Consider the following 25031-nt stretch of genomic DNA (forward strand, 5'->3'; position numbering starts at 1 on the left):
AAAAAGTGGTATTGAAGATTTATTCTTTTTTTAAACAATTATAATTAAACAATACAATCAACTAATGATGATAAAATAAGAACATTGGAAAAAAAAACTATAATCATGCCCATAGACACAATGTCAAAATAAACAAAATGTCACTAATGCCATAAAAAATGATCTGAAAAGTCAGATGCATACCAATTATAATTCTAAGTGAAAGCAATCCTCTCTATTTCCTTAAATCACACGGTTTAACTATTAAAACTTGATCTTTTCCATTTTGTAGTCTGATAAATATCACCAGGCTAAAAAATTTGCTTAAGAAAAAAGTGGTATTGAGGAATTTTCCTTTTTTAAACAATTATTGTTAAACATTACCACAGTTTATATAATTATCCAGTAAGTTTACCGCAGATGATTTCTGGCTCTTCATTCTCGGTGCGAACAAAAAGCTCCTCCCACTTATTTCTGCACTTACTGGTTGAGCCGGCCAAGTGGTTTTGTCAGTACTTGTTCCGTAGGTGATTATTCTTTGTCTACCCATGAAAAGATCTAATGCCGCTTATGTTTATATCTGCAAAAACGTTCTCTGGAGCACTCGCACCTCGGTCCGGGTTTTTTAAATGGGTGAGATAGGGAAGGATCATATTGGATAATTATATAAACTGTGAACATTATAATCAATTAATAAAATAAGAACACTGGAAAACATTTATGATCATGCCCATACATACAACGTCAAAATAACCATAACATCACTATGATACTAATGTACTCATAAAACACTCACATAAAAATACAAAATGACTCACTTGATCTTCCACTTGCGCAGTCGTCTGTTCAGCAAATGTAGTAAGTATATCCAGTGTTTGTACATTCAGAGCTTGAGGAAAGTTTTGCTCTAAAAGTTCTTCGCAGATATGTCGCACCTAGAAACCATCGGAAAAGCGTCAACACTGTGTCTATAGTTATAAATTTTAAACACGACCAACATGAACTATGAGCTGAAGAAATTATGCTGCAAGATACCGTCTTCAAAAATCAAAAGTTCATAGTGGACTTAGACATATTCACGGCATTCTTTATTTATATTTATTTAAGCTTTACAAAAATATTTATTTAAACAAGCCATAGAGCAGGAAAAAGTTCGTGCTGTAAACTCTTTTCTGACGACCGGAGGACAAAATATTTTCCCCTACCCCCAAACACAAAATTTTAAGTCTCCTTACAAAAAAATAATAAACGTTTCAGCTGCATTCCGGACCCGCCATGAGACAAACAGAGTACTATAATGGTCATCAACTTTTAACAAAACCTGAGTCAGAGTTACCGACATTGCCAATTATATAAAGCAAGATTAGCATACATTTGAAAAAAGAAATTCAATCAAATACACGCTAAAGGACACTTAAAATTCTTGAAGAAAAACAAGGTCAAACGAGACAGAGATTTAATTCCTTTTGTCCTTAAAGACCTACTAGCGATGACAGTAACATCACTAACTGTAAATGTGAAACATTTCGAGATAGTAATTTGTACGTAAAGAACACAGTTTATAGAATTAGCAGTATGATCATACCCTATCTCACCCATTATAAAAACCCGGACCAAGGTGCGAGTGCTCCAGAGAACGTTTTTGCAGATATAAACATAAACGGCTTTAGATATTTTCACGGGTAGATAAGTCAGATTTCTCTTGGACATGAAAGAAGTGGAAACCCGCTATTGCGAATAATGCACATTGTAACCATTTTTCATTGATTGACGGAAACAGACTAACCTGCTAATGTAGAAATAAGTGGGAGGAGCTTTTTGTTCGTACCGAGAATGAAGACCAGAAATGATCTGCGATAAGCTTACTGGATAGTTCTATAAACTGTGGTAAAGAATAACAAGTTCTTTACAACCAAAATTCTAAAAAACGAAATTTTGACAACAAAAATGCATCCAAATAATCTTCTTTTTTCGGCAATTACAAATACATAAAAATCATAAATTTTACTATTATTCTCCATGACCATACTGCCTTTTCTATGACCAAATCAATAAGAATTCCAAATAGGGATATGTCCTTTTATTCGACAGTGAAACGAAAATATAAAACATAGACTCTAAATATTTCGATGACACAGCCGGTCATCATCATCAGTAGAGTTACTAACTTATCAAAATTAAAACAAGATGCTTTTATACTAAACAAAATAATCACTTCCGGGTCAAAGCAATTTACCGGTTCATTGAATGAGAAAGTTCACTAACTGCAGTATTACAAGATTCAAGAACAGTTAGCGAACTTTTTAAGTCAATGGACCGGTAACCTGCTTTGACCTGCAATTTCGAAGAAACTTGTACCACCTTTACTCAACGCAGTATTAAAAAATTCAAGAACAGTTAGTGAACTTTTTAAGTCAATGGACCGGTAACTTGCTTTGACCCGGAAGTGATTATTTTGTTTAGTATAAAAGCATTTTGTTTTAATTTTGATAAGTTAGTAACTCTACTGATGATGATGAACGACTGTGTCATCGAAATATTTAGAGTCTTTGCTTTATATTTTCGTTTCATGTCTAATAAAAGGACCTATCCCTATTTGGAATTCTTATTGATTTCACCATAAATTTTAAATTACCTCATAAATTTTTTACAGCGTAAGAAAAAGAGGGAATATCCCCTAAAAGGGTGTCAATCTTGATGAAAATTGCACCATTTCCATCGGCCTGTTCGAGAATCCTATTGTGGAGTTTCAAGCTCTTAAGTATGAAAACACAAAATTTTGAATAAGTAGTCGTACAATGTCGCGATTGGGCTAATTCTAACGAATACTGAATATTTTAGTGCCCTTTGAAGTATCGAATATTTTTGTGCAGCATGTCAAACCTTCATACGAACATGGCCAAAATGATGTAAAGTGGAAACTCACTTCAGAGTTATTGCAGTTTAGTATCTAAAATATTTGGCTTACAATTTAAAATTTTAGCAGGACCAAGTGGCAGTTTCTGTTACTTTATGCTGCAGAATAGAATATTTGGCCCAAACAAGGCCGAAATGCTATCGAGTAAAATCCTAAGACAGCCAGTCGAACCAATTTCAAACTTTACCAGGGATAAGTGGCGATTTCTGCTATTTGATGTTTTAGAATAGAATATTTGGCCCAAACAAGGCCAAAATGCTATCGAATAAAATCTTAAGAAAGCCAATCGAGCCAATTTCAAATTTTACCACGATGTAGAGGCGATTTCTGTCATTTGATGCTCCAGAATAGAATATTTGGCCCAAAAAAGGCCAAAATGCTATAGAGTGAAATCCTAAGGCAGACAATCGAGCCAATTTCAAATTTTACCAGGACTAAGTGGCGATTTCTGCCATTTGATGCTCTAGAATACAATATTTGGCCAAAAAAAGGCCAAAAGGCTATCGAGTAAAATCCTAAGGCAGCCAATCAAGCCAATTTCAAATTTTACCAGGGCTAACTGGCGATTTCTGCCATTTGATGCTCCAGAATAGAATATTTGACCCAAACAAGGCCAAAAGGTTATCGAGTAAAATCCTAATCAGCCAATTGAGCCAATTTCAAATTTTTTCCACAATCAAGTGGCGATTTCTGCCATTTGATGCTCCAGAATAGAATATTTGGCCCAAAAAAAGCCAAATTGCTATTGAGTAAAATCCTAAGGCATTCAATCGAGCCAATTTTAAATTTTACCAGGGCTAAGTGATGATTTCTGCCATTTGATGCTCCAGAATAGAATATTTGGCCCAAACAAGGCCAAAAGGCTATCGAGTAAAATCCTAAGGCAGCCAATTGAGCCAGTTTCAAATTTTACCACAATCATGTGGAGATTTCTGCCATTTGATGCTCCAGAATAGAATATTTGGCCCAAAAAAGGCCAAATTGCTATTGAGTAAAATCCTAAGGCAGCCAATTGAGCCAGTTTCAAATTTTACCACAATCATGGGGCGATTTCTGCCATTTGATGCTCCAGAATAGAATATTTGGCCCAAAAAAGGCCACATTGCTATTGAGTAAAATCCTAAGGCAGCCAATTGAGCCAGTTTCAAATTCTACCACGATCAAGTGACGATTTCTGCCATTTTATGCTGCAGAATAGAATATTTGGCTCGAAAAAGGCTAAAATGCTATCGAGGATGTTTTCCAGAGAAATTGTTTAAGGATTGTTCTAGGTACCCGGCTGACTGACCGTATTTCAAACAATAGGCTATAGGAAAAATGTGCTTCAATACCGCTCTCTAGGGGTATAATGAAAGAAAGGTTGAGATGGCTAGGGCACGTTGTGCGGATGAAGGATGAAAGATTGTCGAAGATTGTTCTTTTCGGCCAACCGTCTAGGGCTAAACGGAAAGCAGGTCGTCCTCGTTTGGGGTGGGAGGAAGTCATACAGAAGGATTTAAAGGAAATGGGAACTTCGTGGGCGGGTGTAAAAAGGATTGCTTTGAATAGATTGGGATGGAAGAGGAGCGTGAGTAGCTGTGTTGGCCTCAGGCGGCTAGATGCTGCAGTGAGTTGTTAGTAGCAGTAGTAGTAGACAAAAATATGGACGATTTGACTTATAATCCACTATAATTCAGGATGTATTTCGCTTATAATCTACTAAAATTCAAGATGTATGCCAGATAACTTGTCTAGATAACTCTTTTATAAAATACCATTGTAAAGTGCTCTCACTGAATCATTTTATTTCTTTCTGTTTAATTTACATTTCTATGTAAACATTACCACATCATTTAATTTTTTTCATAGACCACACTGCCTTTCTTTGCCGAAACGAATGAGAGTTCAGGATTTCGAAATATTCAGAACCTTTATTTTTGTTTTTTCACTGTCTAATAAAGGACTTATCCCTATTTGAAACTCTTATTCGTACAACAATATAATTTATATTTTTCCAAAAATAGATGCCATGAGTGAAGTACAGATATTCACTCCCCTCCCCTCCCACAAAAAAAAACAAAAACAAACATAGGCTTCAGCTCTTTTCTTCTTTCTGTTTAATTTACATCTCTATGTAAATAATACAAAAACATATAGTTTTTTTTCACAGACCACACTGCCTGTCTTTGACAAAACGGAAAAGAGTTCAAAACTTCAAAATATCCAGAACTTTTTTTTCACTGTATAGTAAAGGACTTTTCCCTATTTGAAACTCTTATTCATACAACAACATAATTTATAATTGTCCCAAAGTAGATGCCATGAGTGAAGTACAGATATTCACTCCCCTCCCCTCCACAAAAAAAGCAAACAAAAATAGGCTTCTGCTCTTTTCTTCTTTCTGTTAAATTTACGTTTCTATGTAAATAATACCACAACATATAATTTTTTCACAGACCACACTGCCTTTCTTTGACGAATAAAAGTTAAGGACTTTGAAATACTCAGAACTTTTGTTTTTTCAATGTCTAATAAAGGGTTTATCCCTATTTGAAACTCTTATTCGTACCCCAACATAATTTATAGTCGTCCTAAAGTAAATGCCATGAATGAAGTACAGATATTCACTCCCCTCCCCTCCCACAAAAAAAAACAAACAAACATAGGCTTCTGTTCTTTTCTTCTTTCTGTTGAATTTACATTTCTATTTAAATAATACCAAAACAGATAATTTTTTTCACAGACCACACTGTGTCTTTGACGAAACGAAAAGGTGTTCAGGAATTCGAAATATTCAGAACTTTTGTTTTTTCACTATCTAGTAAAGGACTTATCCCTATTTGAAACTCTTATTCGTATAACAACATAATTCATATCTGTCCCAAAGTAGAAGCGATGAGTGAAGTACAGATCTTCACTCCCCTCCCCTCCCACAAAAACAAAAACAAACAAACATAGGCTTCTGCTAGTTTCTTCTTTCTGTTGAATTTACATTTCTATGTAAATAATACCAAAACATATAATTTTTTTCACAGACCACACTGCCTGTCTTTGACGAAACGAAAGGGTGTTCAGAAACTCGAAATATTTAGAACTTTTGTTTTTTCACTATCTAGTAAAGGACTTATCCCTATTTGAAACTCTTATTCGTACCCCAACATAATTTATATTTGTCCCAAAGTAGATGCCATGAGTAAAGTACAGATATTCACTCCCCTCCCCTCCCACAAAAACAAACAAACATAGGCTTCTGCTATTTTCTTCTTTCTGTTGAATTTACATTTCTATGTAAATATTACCAAAACATATAATTTTTTCACAGACCACACTGCCTTTCTTTGACGAAACGAAAAGGTGTTCAGAAATTCGAAATATTCAGAACTTTTGTTTTTTCACTATCTAGTAAAGGACTTATCCCTATTTGAAACTCTTATTCGTACCCCGACATAGTTTATATTTTTCCCAAAGTAGATGCCATGAGTGAAGTACAGATATTCACTCCCCTCCACTCCCACAAAAACGAAAACAAACAAACATAGGCTTCTGCTACTTTCTTCTTTCTGTTGAATTTACACTTCTATGTAAATATTACCAAAACTTTCAATTTTTTTACAGACCTCACTGCCTGTCTTTGAAGAAACGAAAAGGTGTTCAGAAATTCGAAATGAATTTATATTTCTATGTAAATAATGCCACAACATATAATTTTTTTCACATGACAAAACAAACAAACATAGGCTTCTGCTCTTTTCTTCTTTCTGTTGAATTAACATTTCTATGTAAATAATACCAAAACATATAATTTTTTTCACAGACCACACTGCCTGTCTTTGACGAAACGAAAAGGTGTCCAGAAACTCAAAATATTTAGAACTTTTGTTTTTTCACTATCTAGTAAAGGACTTATCCCTATTTGAAACTCTTATTCGTACCCCAACATAAATTATATTTGTCCCAAAGTAGATGCCATGAGTGAAGTACAGATATTCACTCCCCACCCCTCCCACAAAAAAAACAACAAACATAGGCTTCTGCTTTTTTCTTCTGTTTCTGTTAGAATTTACATTTCTATGTAAATAATACCACAACATATAATTTTTTTCACAGGCCACACTGCCTTTCTTTGACGAAATAAAAGGTGTTAAGGACTTTGAAATATTCAGAACTTTTGTTTTTTCACTATCTAGTAAAGGACTTTTCCCTATTTGAAACTCTTATTCGTACCCCAACATAATTTATATTTGTCCCAAAGTAGATGCCATGAGTGAAGTACAAATAATCACTCCCCTCCCCTCCCACAAAAACAAAAACAAATAAACATAGGCTTCTGCTCTTTTCTTCTTTCTGTTGAATTTACATTTCTATGTAAATAATACCAAAACATATAATTTTTTCACAGACCACACTGCCTTTCTTTGACGAAACGAAAAGGTGTCCAGAAATTCAAAATATTCAGAACTTTTGTTTTTTCACTATCTAGTAAAGGACTTATCCCTATTTGAAACTCTTATTCGTACCCCGACATAATTTATATTTGTCCCAAAGTAGATGCCATGAGTGAAGTAGAGACATTCATTCCCCTCCGCTCCCACAAAAAAAACAACAAACATAGGCTTCTGCTTTTTTCTTCTTTCTGTTGAATTTACATTTCTATGTAAATAATACCACAACATATAATTTTTTTTCACAGGCCACACTGCCTTTCTTTGACGAATAAAAGTTAAGGACTTTAATATATTCAGAACTTTTGTTTTTTCACTATCTAGTAAAGGACTTATCCCTATTTGAAACTCTTATTCGTACCCCAACATAATTTATATTTGTCCCAAAGTAGATGCCATGAGTGAAGTACAGATATTCATTCCCCTTCCCTCCCACAAAAAAAACAACAAACATAGGCTTCTGCTTTTTTCTTCTTTCTGTTGAATTTACATTTCTATGTAAATAATACCACAACATATAATTTTTTTTCACAGGCCACACTGCCTTTCTTTGACGAATAAAAGTTAAGGACTTTGAAATATTCAGAACTTTTGTTTTTTCACGGTCTAACAAAGGATTTATCCCTATTTGAAACTCTTATTCGTACCCCAACATAATTTATATTTGTCCCAAAGTAGATGCAATGAGTGAAGTACAAATTTTCACTCCCCACCCCTCCCACAAAAAAAACAACAAACATAGGCTTCTGCTCTTTTCTTCTTTCTGTTGAATTTACATTTCTATGTAAATAATACCACAACATATAATTTTTTTCACAGGCCACACTGCCTTTCTTTGACGAATAAAAGTTAAGGACTTTGAAATATTCAGAACTTTTGTTTTTTCACTGTCTAATAAAGGATTTATCCATATTTGAAACTCTCATTCGTACCCCAACATAATTTATATTTGTCCCAAAGTAGATGCCATGAGTGAAGTACAGATATTCACTCCCCACCCCTCCCTAAAAAACAACAAACATAGGCTTCTGCTCTTTTCTTCTTTCTGTTGAATTTAAATTTCTATGTAAATAATACCACAACATATAATTTTCTTCACAGGCCACACTGCCATTCTTTGACGAATAAAAGTTAAGAACTTTGAAATATTCAGAACCTTTGTTTTTTCACTGTCTAATAAAGGATTTATCCCTATTTGAAACTCTTATTCGTACCCCAACATAATTTATAGTCGTCCTAAAGTAGATGCCATGAGTGAAGTACAGATATTCACTCCCCGCCCCTCCCACAAAAAAAAAACACAATAAACATAGGCTTCTGTTCTTTTCTTCATTCTGTTGAATTTAAATTTCTATGTAAATAGTACCAAAACAGATAATTTTTTTCACAGACCACACTGTCTGTCTTTGACGAAACGAAAAGGTGTTCAGGAATTCGAAATATTCAGAACTTTTGTTTTTTCACTATCTAGTAAAGGACTTATCCCTATTTGAAACTCTTATTCGTATAACAACATAATTCATATCTGTCCCAAAGTAGAAGCCATGAGTGAAGTACAGATATTCACTCCCCTCCCCTCCCACAAACAAAAACAAAAAAACATAGGCTATCTGCTATTTGAATCTTCTATTCTGTTGCCAATTTACATTTCTAGTCGTCCTAAAGTAATTACCAAAACTTTTATATATTTTTTCACAGACCTCACTGCCTGTCTTTAAGAAGACAACGAACATAGGCTTCTGTTCAGAAATTCTGTCAAATGAATTTACATTTCTATGTAAATAATACCACAACATATAATTTTTTTCACAGGCCACACTGCCTTTCTTTGACGAAACGAAAAGGTGTTCAGAAATTCGAAATATTCAGAACTTTTGTTTTTTCACTATCTAGTAAAGGACTGATCCCTATTTGAAACTCTTATTCGTACCCCAACATAGTTTATATTTTTCCCAAAGTAGATGCCATGAGTGAAGTACAGATATTCACTCCCCATCCCCTCCCTAAAAAAAACAAACAAACATAGGCTTCTGCTCGTTTCTTCTTTCTGTTGAATTTACATTTCTATGTAAATAATACCAAAACATATAATTTTTTTCACAGACCACACTGTCTTTGACTAAACGAAAGGGTGTTCAGAAACTCGAAATATTTAGAACTTTTGTTTTTTCACTATCTAGTAAAGGACTTATCCCTATTTGAAACTCTTATTCGTACCCCAACATAATTTATATTTGTCCCAAAGTAGATGCCATGAGTGAAGTACAGATATTCACTCCCCACCCCTCCCTAAAAAAAAAAAACAAACAAAGGCTTCTGCTCTTTTATTCTTTCTTTTGAATTTAAATTTCTATTTAAATAATACCACAAAATATAATTTTTTTCACAGGCCACACTGCCATTCTTTGACGAATAAAAGTTAAGAACTTTGAAATATTCAGAACCTTTGTTTTTTCACTGTCTAATAAAGGATTTATCCCTATTTGAAACTCTTATTCGTACCCCAACATAATTTATAGTCGCCCTAAAGTAGATGCCATGAGTGAAGTACAGATATTCACTCCCCGCCCCTCCCACAAAAAAAAACACAACAAACAAAGGCTTCTGCTCTTTTCTTCTTTCTTTTGAATTTAAATTTCTATGTAAATAATACCAAAACAGATAATTTTTTTCACAGACCACACTGTCTGTCTTTGACGAAACGAAAAGGTGTTCAGAAATTCGAAATATTCAGAACTTTTGTTTTTTCACTATCTAGTAAAGGACTTATCCCTATTTGAAACTCTTATTCGTATAACAACATAATTCATATTTGTCCCAAAGTAGAAGCCATGAGTGAAGTACAGATATTCACTCCCCTCCCCTCCCACAAAAACAAAAACAAACAAACATAGGCTTCTGCTCGTTTCTTCTTTCTGTTGAATTTACATTTCTATGTAAATAATACCAAAACATATAATTTTTTTCACAGACCACACTGTCTTTGACGAAACGAAAGGGTGTTCAGAAACTCGAAATATTTAGAACTTTTGTTTTTTCACTATCTAGTAAAGGACTTATCCCTATTTGAAACTCTTATTCGTACCCCAACATAATTTATATTTGTCCCAAAGTAGATGCCATGAGTGAAATACAGATATTCACTCCCCTCCCCTCCCACAAAAACAAACAAACATAGGCTTCAGCTATTTTCTTCTTTCTGTTGAATTTACATTTCTATGTAAATATTACCAAAACTTTTATTTTTTTTTTACAGACCTCACTGCCTGTCTTTGAAGAAACGAAAAGGTGTTCAGAAATTCGAAATGAATTTACATTTCTATGTAAATAATACCACAACATATAATTTTTTTCACAGGCCACACTGCCTTTCTTTGACGAAACGAAAAGGTGTTCAGAAATTCGAAATATTCAGAACTTTTGTTTTTTCACTATCTAGTAAAGGACTGATCCCTATTTGAAACTCTTATTCGTACCCCAACATAGTTTATATTTTTCCCAAAGTAGATGCCATGAGTGAAGTACAGATATTCACTCCCCTCCACTCCCACAAAAACGAAAACAAACAAACATAGGCTTCAGCTACTTTCTTCTTTCTGTTGAATTTACATTTCTATGTAAATATTACCAAAACTTTCATTTTTTTTACAGACCTCACTGCCTGTCTTTGAAGAAACGAAAAGGTGTTCAGAAATTCGAAATGAATTTATATTTCTATGTAAATAATGCCACAACATATAATTTTTTTCACATGCCACACAGCTTTTCTTTGACGAATAGAAGTTAAGGACTTTGAAATATTCAGAACTTTTGTTTTTTCACTGTCTAATTAAGAATTTATCCCTATTTGAAACTCTTATTCGTACCCCAACATAATTTATATTTGTCCCAAAGTAGATGCCATGAGTGAAGTACAGATATTCACTCCCCACCCCTCCCACAAAAAAAAAACAACAAACATAGGCTACTGCTTTTTTCTTCTTTCTGTTGAATTAACATTTCTATGTAAATAATACCACAACATGTAATTTTTTTTCACAGGCCACACTGCCTTTCTTTGACGAATAAAAGTTAAGAACTTTAAAATATTCAGAACTTTTGTTTTTTCACTGTCTAATAAAGGATTTATCCCTATTTGAAACTCTTATTCGTACCCCAACATAATTTATATTTGTCCCAAAGTAGATGCCATGAGTGAAGTACAGATATTCACTCCCCACCGCTCCCACAAAAAAAAACAACAAACATAGGCTTCTACTCTTTCTTCTTTCTGTTGAATTTACATTTCTATGTAAATAATACCACAACATATAATTTTTTTCACAGGCCACACTGCCTTTCTTTGACGAATAAAAGTTAAGGACTTTAAAATATTCAGAACTTTTGTTTTTTCACTGTCTAATAAAGGATTTATCCCTATTTGAAACTCTTATTCGTACCCCAACATAATTTATATTTGTCCCAAAGTAGATGCCATGAGTGAAGTACAGATATTCACTCCCCACCCCTCCCTAAAAAAAAAAACAAAAATAGGCTTCTGCTCTTTTCTTCTTTCTGTTGAATTTACATTTCTATGTAAATAATACCACAACATATAATTTTCTTCACAGGCCACACTGCCATTCTTTGACGAATAAAAGTTAAGAACTTTGAAATATTCAGAACCTTTGTTTTTTCACTGTCTAATAAAGGATTTATCCCTATTTGAAACTCTTATTCGTACCCCAACATAATTTATAGTCGCCCCAAAGTAGATGCCATGAATGAAGTACAGATATTCACTCCCCTCCCCTCCCACAAAAAAAAACAAACAAACATAGGCTTCTGCTCATTTCTTCTTTCTGTTGAATTTACATTTCTATGTAAATAGTACCAAAACAGATAATTTTTTTCACAGACCACACTGTCTGTCTTTGACGAAACGAAAAGGTGTTCAGGAATTCGAAATATTCAGAAGTTTTGTTTTTCACTATCTAGTAAAGGACTTATCCCTATTTGAAACTCTTATTCGTAAAACAACATAATTTATATTTGTTCCAAAGCAGAAGCCATGAGTGAAGTACAGATATTCAATCCCCGCCCCTCCCACAAAAACAAAAACAAACAAACAAATGCTATCCCAATTTGAAACTATTATTCGTACCCCAAAAAAATTTATAGTCGTACTAAAGTAAATGCCATGAGTAAAGTACAGATCTTCACTCCCCACCCCACTCACACAAAAAAAAAAACAACAAACATAGGCTTATTCTCTTTTATTCTTTCTGTTGAATTTACATTTCTATGTAAATAATACCACAGCATATAATTTTTTTCACAGGCCATACTTCCTTTCTTTGACGAATAAAAGTTAAGGACTTTGAAATATTCAGAACTTTTGTTTTTTCACTGTCTAATAAAGGATTTATCCCTATTTGAAACTCTTATTCGTACCCCAACATAATTTATATTTGTCCCAAAGTAGATGCCATGAGTGAAGTACAGATATTCACTCCCCACCCCTCCCTAAAAAAAAAACAACAAACATAGGCTTCTGCTCTTTTCTTCTTTCTGTTGAATTTACATTTCTATGTAAATAATACCACAACGTATAATTTTTTTTACAGGCCACACTGCGTTTCTTTGACGAATAAAAGTTAAGGACTTTGAAATATTCAGAACTTTTGTTTTTTCACTATCTAGCAAAGGACTTATCCCTATTTGAAACTCTTATTCGTACCCCAACATAATTTATATTTGTTCCAAAGCAGATGCCATGAGTGAAGTACAGATATTCACTCCCCGCCCCTCCCACAAAAACAAAAAAAAACAAACATAGGCTATCCCTATTTGAAACTCTTATTCGTACCCCAACATAATTTATAGTAGTCCTAAAGTAGATGCCATGAGTGAAGTACAGATATTCACTCCCCGCCCCTCCCACAAAAAAAAAACACAATAAACATAGGCTTCTGCTCTTTTCTTCTTTCTGTTGAATTTACATTTCTATGTAAATAATACCACAACATATAATTTTTTTCACAGGCCACACTTCCTTTCTTTGACGAATAAAATTTAATAACTTTAATATATTCAGAACTTTTGTTTTTTCACTGTCTAATAAAGGATTTATCCCTATTTGAAACTCTTATTCGTACACCAACATAATTTATATTTGTCCCAAAGTAGATGCCATGAGTGAAGTACAGATATTCACTCCCCACCCCACCCACAAAACAAAAAAACAAACATAGGCTTATGCTCTTTTCTTCTTTCTGTTGAATTAACATTTCTATTTAAATAATACCAAAACATATAATTTTTTTCACAGACCACACTGCCTGTCTTTGACGAAACGAAAAGGTGTTCAAAAATTCAAAATATTCAGAACTTTGTTTTTTCACTATCTAGTAAAGGACTTATCCCTATTTGAAACTCTTATTCGTACCCCAATATAATTTATATTTGTCCCAAAGTAGATGCCACGAGTGAAGTACATATATTCACTCCCCTCCCTCCCACAAAAAAAACAAACAAACATAGGCTTCTACTCTTTTCTTCTTTCTGTTTAATTTACATTTCTATTTAAGTAATACCAAAACACATAATTTTTTTCAAAAAAAAAAAAACATAGGCTTCTGCTGGTCAAAATCACACTAAGCAGATTGTCCCAGTGAAAAGTAACATGCCAGTAGTAGGTTTAAAGCCTAATTTAATCAATTACCTTAGATCTGGGGCAAAGCTCTTGCTTTGCTTGCATTAAAGAGCCATAAGGCTTCAATGTATTCTCTTCGTTCCAGAGCCACTTCACATGGAAGGATGATGCAAGAAATATCAGAGGGGGGGGGGGCTCATTCGATTGGAAATCGAAAATTCCTAGTAACATCTTTGAGATTCAAATGTGATCGGAGGAAAAACACTCGGATCATTTGCCCTTCTTATCCAAACTCTCCCCCTGCCCTCGACTGACACACGATGAAAGTTTTGAAATAGCCATTTTGTTCGAAATAGTCAAATATTCAATAGATATAAGTCCGGGGATGACAAGAACCCCAAAGCCTCAAGGACAGAGGCCCTAAATAATATAAATACGTAATTTCATAAATATACATTTTATGATGGAAAGGGGGGGGGCTTTTACAATATCTCAAAAACAGACCATGGTATTAAGCTGAAACTTTTAGGGAATGTCGAGAGGATGTCGAACTAAATTAAAAGACAATTTGTGTGTCCAGGTTATTAAACGGGCATTTTAGTAAAATCTCAAGAACAGCAAAGAGAATTAAGCTGATAATTTCAGGGAATGATGAGGCTGAAATTGAACAAAATCAAAAGATACTATATGCTTCCAGGTTGGCAAAATAACGTATCCTTAGCAAAATTGACCTAGATAATAACACACTACGTACATGTGGGCTCTAAAAACAAAATATCAACGATATCCCGATACCCATCCAGAGTATGTTTCCCAGAATCCGGGTGTTCATATACAATCAAAAAATTAAAATATTCTTTGCTTAATAAATGAAAAAAACTATTTCAAATAAGAAAAAGCAGAAACAAATTTAAGAATTTTAAATATTCATTAGTCAGACAGAATCACAAACGAAAAAGTCCGCAAACTTGCCAACCAGCATCTGATAACTGATATCATTAGAGCTCGGAGGTGGAGATACTTGGGCCATGTTCTCAGCAAGCAGGACACTCAGATCCCAAAAGCCACTTTACATTGGCACTCAAACGGAAGTCGAAGACGGGGAAGACCTCAGACCACTTTGCAACAAAAATACCGGCCTGATCTGCGCAGTATCCATGCATCCCTTCCACCTGATTGGGAAGACATATACGCAGCTGCCCAATTCGGGAAAGATTGGCGAAGTCTCGCGGATGCCTTGGGTGCCTCTGGCGGCACGGACGGATCGAAGGTCTAAGGTAGGAAACTAATTTGAAAAAAAAATCCACACATGAAGTTTTCAAAGAAAATTAAATCGATATATGAAACCAAAGATGAGCAAAAATAAAGTGCGAATAGCATTCTTGTATTTAGAAGTCAGAGGGGGTGTCAGAGGGGACCAACTCCTCTTTGTGGTAGTTTCTGCTCGTTTTGGGTTTGACTTTGGTCATTTATCGCAATTTCTGTTTGTTTTGGATTTCATTCATTTTTTTATGGTGATTTAGGGTCATTTTACGCTTGAAAATTATTTGACTTTATTTCTTCTTATCTTTGGTTTAATATGTCTCTTTACTTTTCTTTGAAAAATTTATTGATGGAATTTTTGCTTAATCAATTTCTGATTGCTTGCCATTGACAAGGTCTTTTTCATTTGACAAGGTCTTTTTCATTGACAAGAATATTTTAAAATGTGTCATAATGCTTTGTGTACGGGGAAAAATATTCAAATATATGAATTGAAAGTTTGTGTAAGCTATGGGGTTTTATAGGGCTAAAGAAATTCTTACCCCCCCCCCCCCCCCTAATGCTAAAACCTTGATTATAGACAAACTATCAACCATCCCCCTCTTCATGACCCAAAGTGTCAACACAATTCCTTTAAACTTTCCTGAGGTATCGGAGATATACCCTTTTGACACCCTTAGCGATCTTTTAATTTAGTTCAGCTTCCAACTCATTATACCCAAACAGTTTTAACTTAATACCCTTAGGCGTTCCTGAGATATTAATGATATGCCCTTTCGCTGAAATTATATGCACACAGCGTCTTTTGATTTAGTTTCGTATCCCGAGAAAAACAACGTAATGCACTTAGTTTTCCTGAAATATTCCAAACATGCCCAGACTCAAATTGGTGTGATTATTTATTTTAATTGTAGTTCGTTTTTGGTTTCGTTTACTCTTTGATAGTAATTTCAGTCCGTTTTAATTTTGAGTCAATACGCGTTTTTATTTCTCTTAGTCGTCATAAACTTTGACATGGTTCGTTACTTTTATCTGAAAAACTTGTACATAATGTTTTATTTAAGATTAATAAAATAAAAGAGGGATTCAACTATAGTTACCCTTGCAGGTATTGGAGCCTCACGTCCCTTGTGTTTTAGAATTGGCAGTAGATGTATCTTTGTTTCCACAGGACAAGATAAACTCCGAATTTTTTCAGCTATTTTGTCAAATAATTGTATGGCAAATACCCTGCAAAAAAGTATAAATGAATACTTTAGGATGAAAAATCAAATCTGTCACAGGATCAATGTAGTCACAGCTGAGTAATGGTACATCTTTTTGTTTCTATTAGTACCCTCGCGTTTAGCATTTACTTATTACTATCTTTAAATTTCATAAATACCATTCAAACCAAAAAAAAAGCTAACAAAATAGCGATAGTAACAAAAATATACATTTTAAAAGTTATAAATCCAAATTCTGGAAACCCACAGCCCCCTCCTCACCCAACAATTCTCTGGTTAGAATAAAATTATAAGAATTCCAGCTTTGAGAAAAAAGTTCTCCTTCCGGAACTCCTGGATTAGCCAACGCATCACAAGAAAACCAACTTCACGAAGAAATAGTTGTAATGGAGTTTTTAACATTAATTGATTAAGAAATTATTCACTAGTATTCCCGTAAAAAAAAAATTTCCAGAAAGCTTGCTTTTGCATTAAAACAATTCTCCAAAATTCCAATTACTCACTCTGACAACAATTATCCATTGCAATTATTTATTGTAGTGTCATTTATTGAATTTTTATTATCTGTCACTGATTGTCAATTTTTGGTGTGCCTAACCTAAGGCCTGTGTTCGTAAAATATTGTTAGAAACAATTTGAGTGACAACTGTGTTTCCATTAAAAACGAGATAATTCTTACTAAAAACTATTAGGAAATTTTTCTAGCAATCTGAAGAATTTCTTTACCATTTCCGACAAATCAAGAATCTAATTTCGACTCAAAATTAATGTACTCAACATTTTTGTCAGCAGAAATTTTGAACAGATACGCCCAACACTCTGACATTCCCAACTTTTATTTTTGAATAATAAAATCCCTGAATTCCTGTAACTATTGAATGGTACACTTTCTAGAGCATTTTCTAGAATAGTACGCTTTCTAGAATGGTACGCTTTCTTGAGCATTTTCCTAACACACGCTTTGTGTTTTCAGGTCAAAACTAAATATACAGGAATTTTTGCTCCCTGAAATTTTTATTCTCAGAGCCCTAAAAATATACCCTAATAAATAGTACCATATTATAAATACAAGTAACTTTTTAATGGCACATTTTTCAGTGCACATTTGAGCTCTACAAGTAAGCTACCCATTTTCACGTTAAAAAAAAAACATGCAATATTTTTACCAGCTCCCTTTTCAGAAGATACCCTCAAATCCCGAAGTTCCAGACTTTGATTTTTAAGTTAAACAAAACTTGAATGCCTGTAACTTTTGAATAAAAGTTTATCAGAATAATTTTTTGACAAAATGTATTTCATGCTTTCACGTCCATACTAAATATACATTTTTCTTTCTTTTTCTATTTCTTCCCAGCAATTCTTATCCTTGAACCCAGAAATCCAATGTTTGTTCTTTAAGTTAATAGCTTTAACTTTTTTAACTGTACAATTTTTTAAAGCCTACTACATCTGAGTGGTACATTTTTAAGAAATATTTTCAGATGAAATGTACTTCATGTTTTCATGTCAAAACTAAATAAAAAGTGTTTTTTTTTTTTTAAATTTTTAAACTGAGAGCCATAAGAAAGGGTCAATTTAAGTTCTAGATTTTAATTTTGAATGGCACAACATTTAATTGGCTGAAACTTTTGAATTGTAAATTTTTAAAAATAACTTTGACATAACAACTTTTTGATTTTATGACAAAAGTAAATATGCAGCATATTTTTGGTGTCATGTTTTGACACCAGAAACGTTATAAAAGATCAAAGGGACTTCGTAAATTTATCTATTTTAAATATGAAACGGTACGACATTTTAATTACTATGAACGGTATATTTTTCGAAACATCTGACAAAATATACTGTTTTCACGTCAAAATTTAATATGTAATATTTTGATTTTGAAATTTAAAAAAAAGTCTTTTGCAAGTTTCAATGAAAATTCAATATTTTCAACTTAAACTTTTGAATGACACAAGATCTTTTGAACGGTCAATTTCCCAGAACAGTTTTCTGGCAAAATGGGCTTCATTTTGAGTTTCATAAATAAATACACAGTCTTTTATTGCTTTAAATCCTTAAAACATCATTATTTGCTATGGAGCAGGGAGGGAGCTGCTCCCTCCAGACCCCAGTTTGCCCCCCCCCAGACCCCAGTTTGCCCCCCAGCTGAAATTTAGTTTCTGAAAAAAATCTTGTCAAAAATAAAAAATACACCTACATAATTCAAGCATCCAGAGAAACAGGTCAGTTTTCTTCAGTATATTTTTTCTTTCATGGTGCTATACGACTCATTTTTCATTTTTCACTGTCATTTCCATTTTATTTGAGAAAATTTGCTCCAACTTCCTCCCCCCCCCCCCTCCCAGGTTTTTGACGAAATTATAACATTGCCCGAATCCCCAATAAAAGGTCGCTGGGCACTGTTAAAGTTCATGACTTTAATCTTCGAATGGTACAACATCTGAATACCTGAAACTATTGAACAGTTCAATTTCCTGACGAAATGCACATCACCTTTTCATTTTATTTATTTTATTCAATAAAGAAATAAAAGGTCACCCTCCCCCCAATAAAAGGTCACTGGGCATTGCTAAGTTCCTGACTTGAGCTTTATAACGATATAACATTTTAATGACTGTAAATAGTGAACAATGGAGTACTTGTACCTTTTTGAATAATAAAATATTCTAGCAAAATGTTATCCACATTTTCCTGGCAAGACTATATCTGCGGCATTTCTTGTCACCTCAAAATTGAATAGATGCCTACTTCAACTTCAATGAAGGGCAGAGGTGAGAAGTGAGGCTCCTTCAAGTTCATAATTTTAGTACTCTCAAATCAACTACTTTTTTTCAATTTCATTAATTTTGCATTAATGTTTAAAATTAATTATAATTAATTAATTAAATTGTATTAATTAATAAAATTAATTAAAATTAATTTTATTCATTTCGCAGAAAAAATTATAATGTGTTTAAATATAATACTTTAAAAAAAACTAATAACATCGCTACACAAAGTGTTGTTAATCACAATAATCAAACTGATGACATGTTATTGTCAGTCACAAATCAACAATGCGAAATATTCTGTCGTGTATGTCAGTCTAAAGGGGATGAAGAATAAGGACCCCAGCGTCGATTGACCATAAAGCACGTTTGATATTGTATGCTTACCGGCAAGGCCATACCCAGAGGGGGGTCAGGGGGGTTTGAACCCCCCCCCGCAATGTTTGTCTGACTCGTAAAAACGTAACAAAAATGGAAATAAACAAATTTTGTATGCGTTTTTTGAGGGTTTTTTTATGTAAGGCTCACCCCCAAAAAAAATTTTTTTTGAGTAAAACCCCCTCCAAAAAAATCCTGGGTACGGCCTTGCTTACAGGGACATCTTTTGAGTACAAATAGGGTCAATTTTCTACACCGCAGTGCTGCCCATACTGTTTTTTACAACAAATGCTGGATCTACTTTTGGATGTGTATCTGGCGAATTAGTCTGTATTTTAAATCTTTTTGTCTCTGTCATGTTATTTATTCTGTCAAAAAATGGAAAGCAGAAAGAAAGAATGGGAAATAGAATGAGAAAAATGAGAAATAACATAAAAAGAGTCAGACAAAAGTAGAAGAAAAATGAGAAACAGAAAAGATTTGCTTCCCTAATATTAACACAACAAACGGTACTTGTATGATAAACTCCCTACCACTCAAGTTGTTTATTCATTGACGCATTATAGAGCCGTTGTTTCTTTTTTTGTTATTGTTAGCTTCTTTCCACATATCGTGAGACAAGACAAGGAGAAGGGACAGAATAGATGGAAAATATATAATTTGGGCTTTATATTTGCACATCAGGGGGGGGGGGTAAAGTGTTAGGGTGGTGTGAAGTTAGAAAACAATTCTTACTAAATACTATGCAGAATAATTGTAACCTAACACATTAGGCATGCAGACCCGCTATAGTTTATCCCCACTCCACCCCACAATTTGCAAATATACAGCCCAAACTTGTTTCTATAGTATTATATGTTTATCTTACTTTGGTATGTTTCATTAGGATTGAGCATCAGAGAAACATATTAGAAGAATATTAGGTAAGGGGTATATTAAACAAATACCCAACAAACTTAACTTTGAATGAAGACATGCGGTTACACGATTGTCAATCATCAGTAAAAACAGCATCAGTAATCATTTTCCTTTCCTATTTTAACGGCCTGAAAACACTTTAAAAGGCATTACTGAACTTACCATAAGATGAAATAAGTTTAGAAATACGTTTTAAAGACAGCCATTATTCTGATTTCAAGTATCTTTCGTTATAGAGTGGCCCTAAATCAGTTCTTCTGCAATTTATAAGGACTTAAAAACGGTTTTACCATTACGTCTAATCATACCATAATATAGAAAAATATTAGCAACCAGCAGAAATTTTGAAGGACAGGATCTATTCTGTTTATGAGCATTCTCCTATTAGAGTGTAAACGCTTAACCGTTTCCCAGTAACTAATTATACAAGATGCAACACCGTTTCACCCTTTTTTCCAAATTTAAAATTAAAAGAAAAATAATCACCATATTCTTACTCAGATTTACTGGCAAAAGCTTCTGCTGCTGTTGCACAAGATGCAACACCGCTTCACCAGTTTTTCCAAACTTAAAATTAAAAGAAAAATAATCACCACAAATTCTTACTCAGATTTACTGGCAAAAGCTTCTGCTGCTGTTGCACAAGATGCAACACCGTTTCACCAGTTTTTCCAAACTTAAAATTAAAAGAAAATAATCACCACAAATTATTACTCAGATTTACTGGCAAAAGCTTTTGCTGCTGTTGCACAAGATGCAACACCGTTTCACCAGTTTTTCCAAACTTAAAATTAAAAGAAAACTAATCACCACAAATTCTTACTCAGATTTAAACTGGTCACCACAAGCTCTGTACTGCTGGATACATACCGGCTTCAGCTCAGGTTGCACAAGATGCAACACCGTTTCACCAGTTTTTCCAAACTTAAAATTAAATGAAAAATAATTACCACAAATTCTTACTCAGATTTACTGGGAAAAGCTTCTGCTGTTGTTGCACAAGATGCAACACCGTTTCACCAGTTTTTCCAAACTTAAAATTAAAAGAAAATTAATCACCACAAATTCTTACTCAGATTTACTGGCAAAAGCTTCTGCTGCTGTTGCACAAGATGCAACACCGTTTCACCAGTTTTTCCAAACTTAAAATTAAAAGAAAAATAATTACCAAAAATTCTTACTCAGATTTGCTGGCAAAAGCTTCTGCTGCCGTTGCACAAGATGCAACACCGTTTCACCAGTTTTTACAAACTTAAAATTAAAAGAAAAATAATCACCAAAAAGTCTTGCTCAGATTTACTGGGAATAGCTACTGCTGCTGTTGCACAAGATGCAACACCGTTTCACCAGTTTTTCCAAACTTAAAATTAAAAGAAAAATAATCACCAAAAATTCTTTCTCAGATTTACTGTCAAAAGCTTCTGCTGTTGTTGCACAAGAGTCAACACCTTTTCACCAGTTTTTACAAAATTAAAATTAAAAGATAACTAATAACCACAAATTCTAACTCAGATTTGCTGGGAAAAGCTTCTGCTGCTGTTGCACAAGATGCAACACCGTTTCACCAGTTTTTCCAAACTTAAAATTAAAAGAAAAATAATCACCACAAATTCTTACTCAGATTTACTGGCAAAAGCTTCTGCTGCTGTTATAGCAGCTTGAAGCTCAATTGCGTCAAAGGAGTCTAAAGCAGTACGAACAGAGTGATGGACACCAACATGTTCTGGTACAACTGGAGCTAATGAGGCCAAAAGTCTCAGTGTTAGAGACCGGGCAACCTAAAAAAACAATATTATTAACCAATAATTGTATATTATGGATTTTGTCAGGTAATTATTATTATTGTTATGATTATCTATTGAAGACCCGTCTTTGTACAAAAAAAAATGACGGAGCACTACAAAGAAAAAAAGAAGCAAAATATCACTATACAACTATCAAAGGATCACTATAGTTGAAGAAGTTGGCTCCAGGCACGTCTTGAAATCTTTTTGTTTTGATTCTCCATAATTTTAACAGCGGCTATAGTAGGATCTGCTATGTGAAGACTGTTGATGAATTTTGAACTGCGTGTCCAAGTCGGATATCTCAGTAGGTATATTTTGCGAAACGGAGAAAAATTGAGCGGATTTTTAATTCATGAACATTTTAAAGAATCTTCCAGAAAGATGCAATGTAGAGGATGCGTATTTCTCACCCGTAAACTAGCTTGTCACTGGCACTCTTATTGACGTGCCGCGTGCCACCTGAACACCCAGTTCTCTTGGCGTTTCTTAGCGAGACAAAGTTAATCTGTCCTCTGCCAAGATCTAATATGAAGACAAAAATTTGATTTTGAGCTAATGATGAAGTAACAAAGTTAGAATTGTCTACCTTCTATTCGCTCTGAGAAACAATAAATAAAAGTTCAAATAGGGATAAAAATCCTTTTAATAGACAGTGTTTTACAAACAGTGATAGAAATTCGCAAAAAAATACCAGATATTTTGGTCACATATGCAGTGACCGTCATCAGCAGTAAAACTGATGACGGTGATTATGAGTTTTACTACTGAGTTTTACTTTTTATGAATCTCTATCACTGTTTGTGAAATACTGTCTATTAAAGGGATTTTATTCCTATTTGAACTTTCATTTATCATCACGGAAAGACAGTGTGGTCTCCGAAATTATCTCTCTAAGAAACAAAATAGTATCTACAAGGGTGAAAACAGATATCGTCGGTTTTCCAGCAGCTATGTGTTCTAGCAGCTATTTGTTAGAATTAGAAACTGAATTAAACTGAATTATATACAGCGTTTCAGTGACGACATAATTCGAAACTGAAACGATACTAAAATAAAAACATAAGAACTGAGAAAAAAAGACTTTTCAGTAACAGCCTGCTGCTACATAGTTGGTGACTGTTATAAAGTGGCTGTGCGTGCCACACAGTAGCTGGGATAGCAGAGAAACTTAAAAAAATAAAAACAAAAGTCAAAATCATGTAATGAGTTGTTTTTTGAAGAACAGCCAATGTTTTACATTCGGTGAGTACTTAGATGGTAATTATCACGTCAAAAGCATTACAAGTAGAATATCCAATAAAGAACCGTCGTCAATAGCTTAAAGCGAGAACCCTGGCCCGCAAAATTGCGATTTTGGTAGCCAGGAACAAAATCAAGCTTACTTATAAATAACAGGAATTTCAACATGGCCATGATGAAACTGTTTATAACATGTTTATAAACATGTTATAATATCTATAAATAACATGATCTACACCTAGGAGTCAGCAGATATTGGCATTCGGAGAGCTTATTGACGAAGTTCTTCGTCTTCCTCTGTTTCTCTCGTACCAAAATAGAGAAAAAATCACAACTGGTGATTTTCCTGAAAACATAAAAAATGCAGATACTAAGTTTTAGAAGAAGACAGCAAATTTTTCAGCAGTTTTTCGGAATTCTGGTTGGCAATATTGCTCAAATAAGGAGTTTTCAGTATTCAAAATCTGCAGTCCGTGCACTTTACTATGGTGCAAGGCAGAAATTTGCTAGTATTCCTAATATTATGAGTGACTATATTCCTTGCAATGAATTAAGTCAAGTAAGAACCAATATAATTTGAAATATATAATCCAAACTTCATTATTTGAATAACTATATGAAACAGATATTAAAGACTAGTTAAACTATAGTTACCAACAGTTGAGCACATGCATCATTTGGTTGGGTAAATTTTGCCTGGGACACGTTAAAACATTTTCATGGATGTTTTGATATGTTACTTTTCATAGTTAAGTATTTTTTTTTACTTGGTTGTACAAGCAGCATGGACCACAGACCTACCTAATAAATTCGTTCATTCATGCCAATCTTAAGAATCCATTTTTTTTGCAATTTCCATAGTTTGTTTTCTAAGAATTGGAAACTAGCAAATAATGAAATATTCTATTAGAATCATGTTTTCTTAACTTTCCATCGAAATAGGGCTTATCTTAGAAAATAAATCTATATGGAATTCCAGAACTGCCCTATTCTGAATAAATCGTATAAATTAGAATCCTAAGAATCCATTTTATTGCATTTTCTATAGTTTTTTTTTTGCAAAAAACTGAAGATCATACTGAAAAGCTCAGTCAGAGGCTAGTTTTCTTAACTTTTCATAGAAATAGGTCACTTCTTATTAACGAACACTAAATAAACCTCTAATTTAAATATTTTGTTATATCAACAGATTCTTCTGCAGACTTCAATCGATTGGATGTAAAACGAAGAAAACGTGGGGAAGATTAAAGTCAATCAATGGCCATAACGATTTTTAACAAAACACATTAACCATAAGTGTGGTGTTACCTACCCCCCAACCCCGCTGAGGTTGGAGTATCACTTACAATTTACTGAAAACTAATTAAACAGCTTAAATTTAGAGTTTTATTGAGTCAATCGATTTCTGTACTTTTGAAGGGATTGAACCTGAACAGTTAAAAATACGTTTCATATTCACATATTGTACTCGGTACTTTTGGGTTGGTTTCAGGGG

At 33.7% G+C, this 25031-nt stretch overlaps 1 protein-coding gene across 1 annotated transcript in view; it reads right to left on the reverse strand.

The window, feature by feature from the left end:
• Window positions 1-25031, reverse strand: part of defl (Integrator complex subunit 7) — a 156684-nt gene that overhangs the window by 117431 nt on the left and 14222 nt on the right. Inside the window, exons 3-5 of the mRNA XM_089101069.1 lie at window positions 22128-22288; window positions 16315-16444; window positions 798-914 (exon numbers count right to left, since the gene is read on the reverse strand). Coding sequence (XP_088957195.1) covers window positions 798-914; window positions 16315-16444; window positions 22128-22288 — 408 coding nt within the window. The remainder of the gene's footprint in view (window positions 1-797; window positions 915-16314; window positions 16445-22127; window positions 22289-25031) is intronic.

Source organism: Artemia sp. Qi Xiang Cuo, chromosome 15 (genome assembly GCF_049724085.1).
Source record: "Artemia sp. Qi Xiang Cuo chromosome 15, ASM4972408v1, whole genome shotgun sequence".
NCBI lineage: Eukaryota > Metazoa > Arthropoda > Branchiopoda > Anostraca > Artemiidae > Artemia > Artemia sp. Qi Xiang Cuo.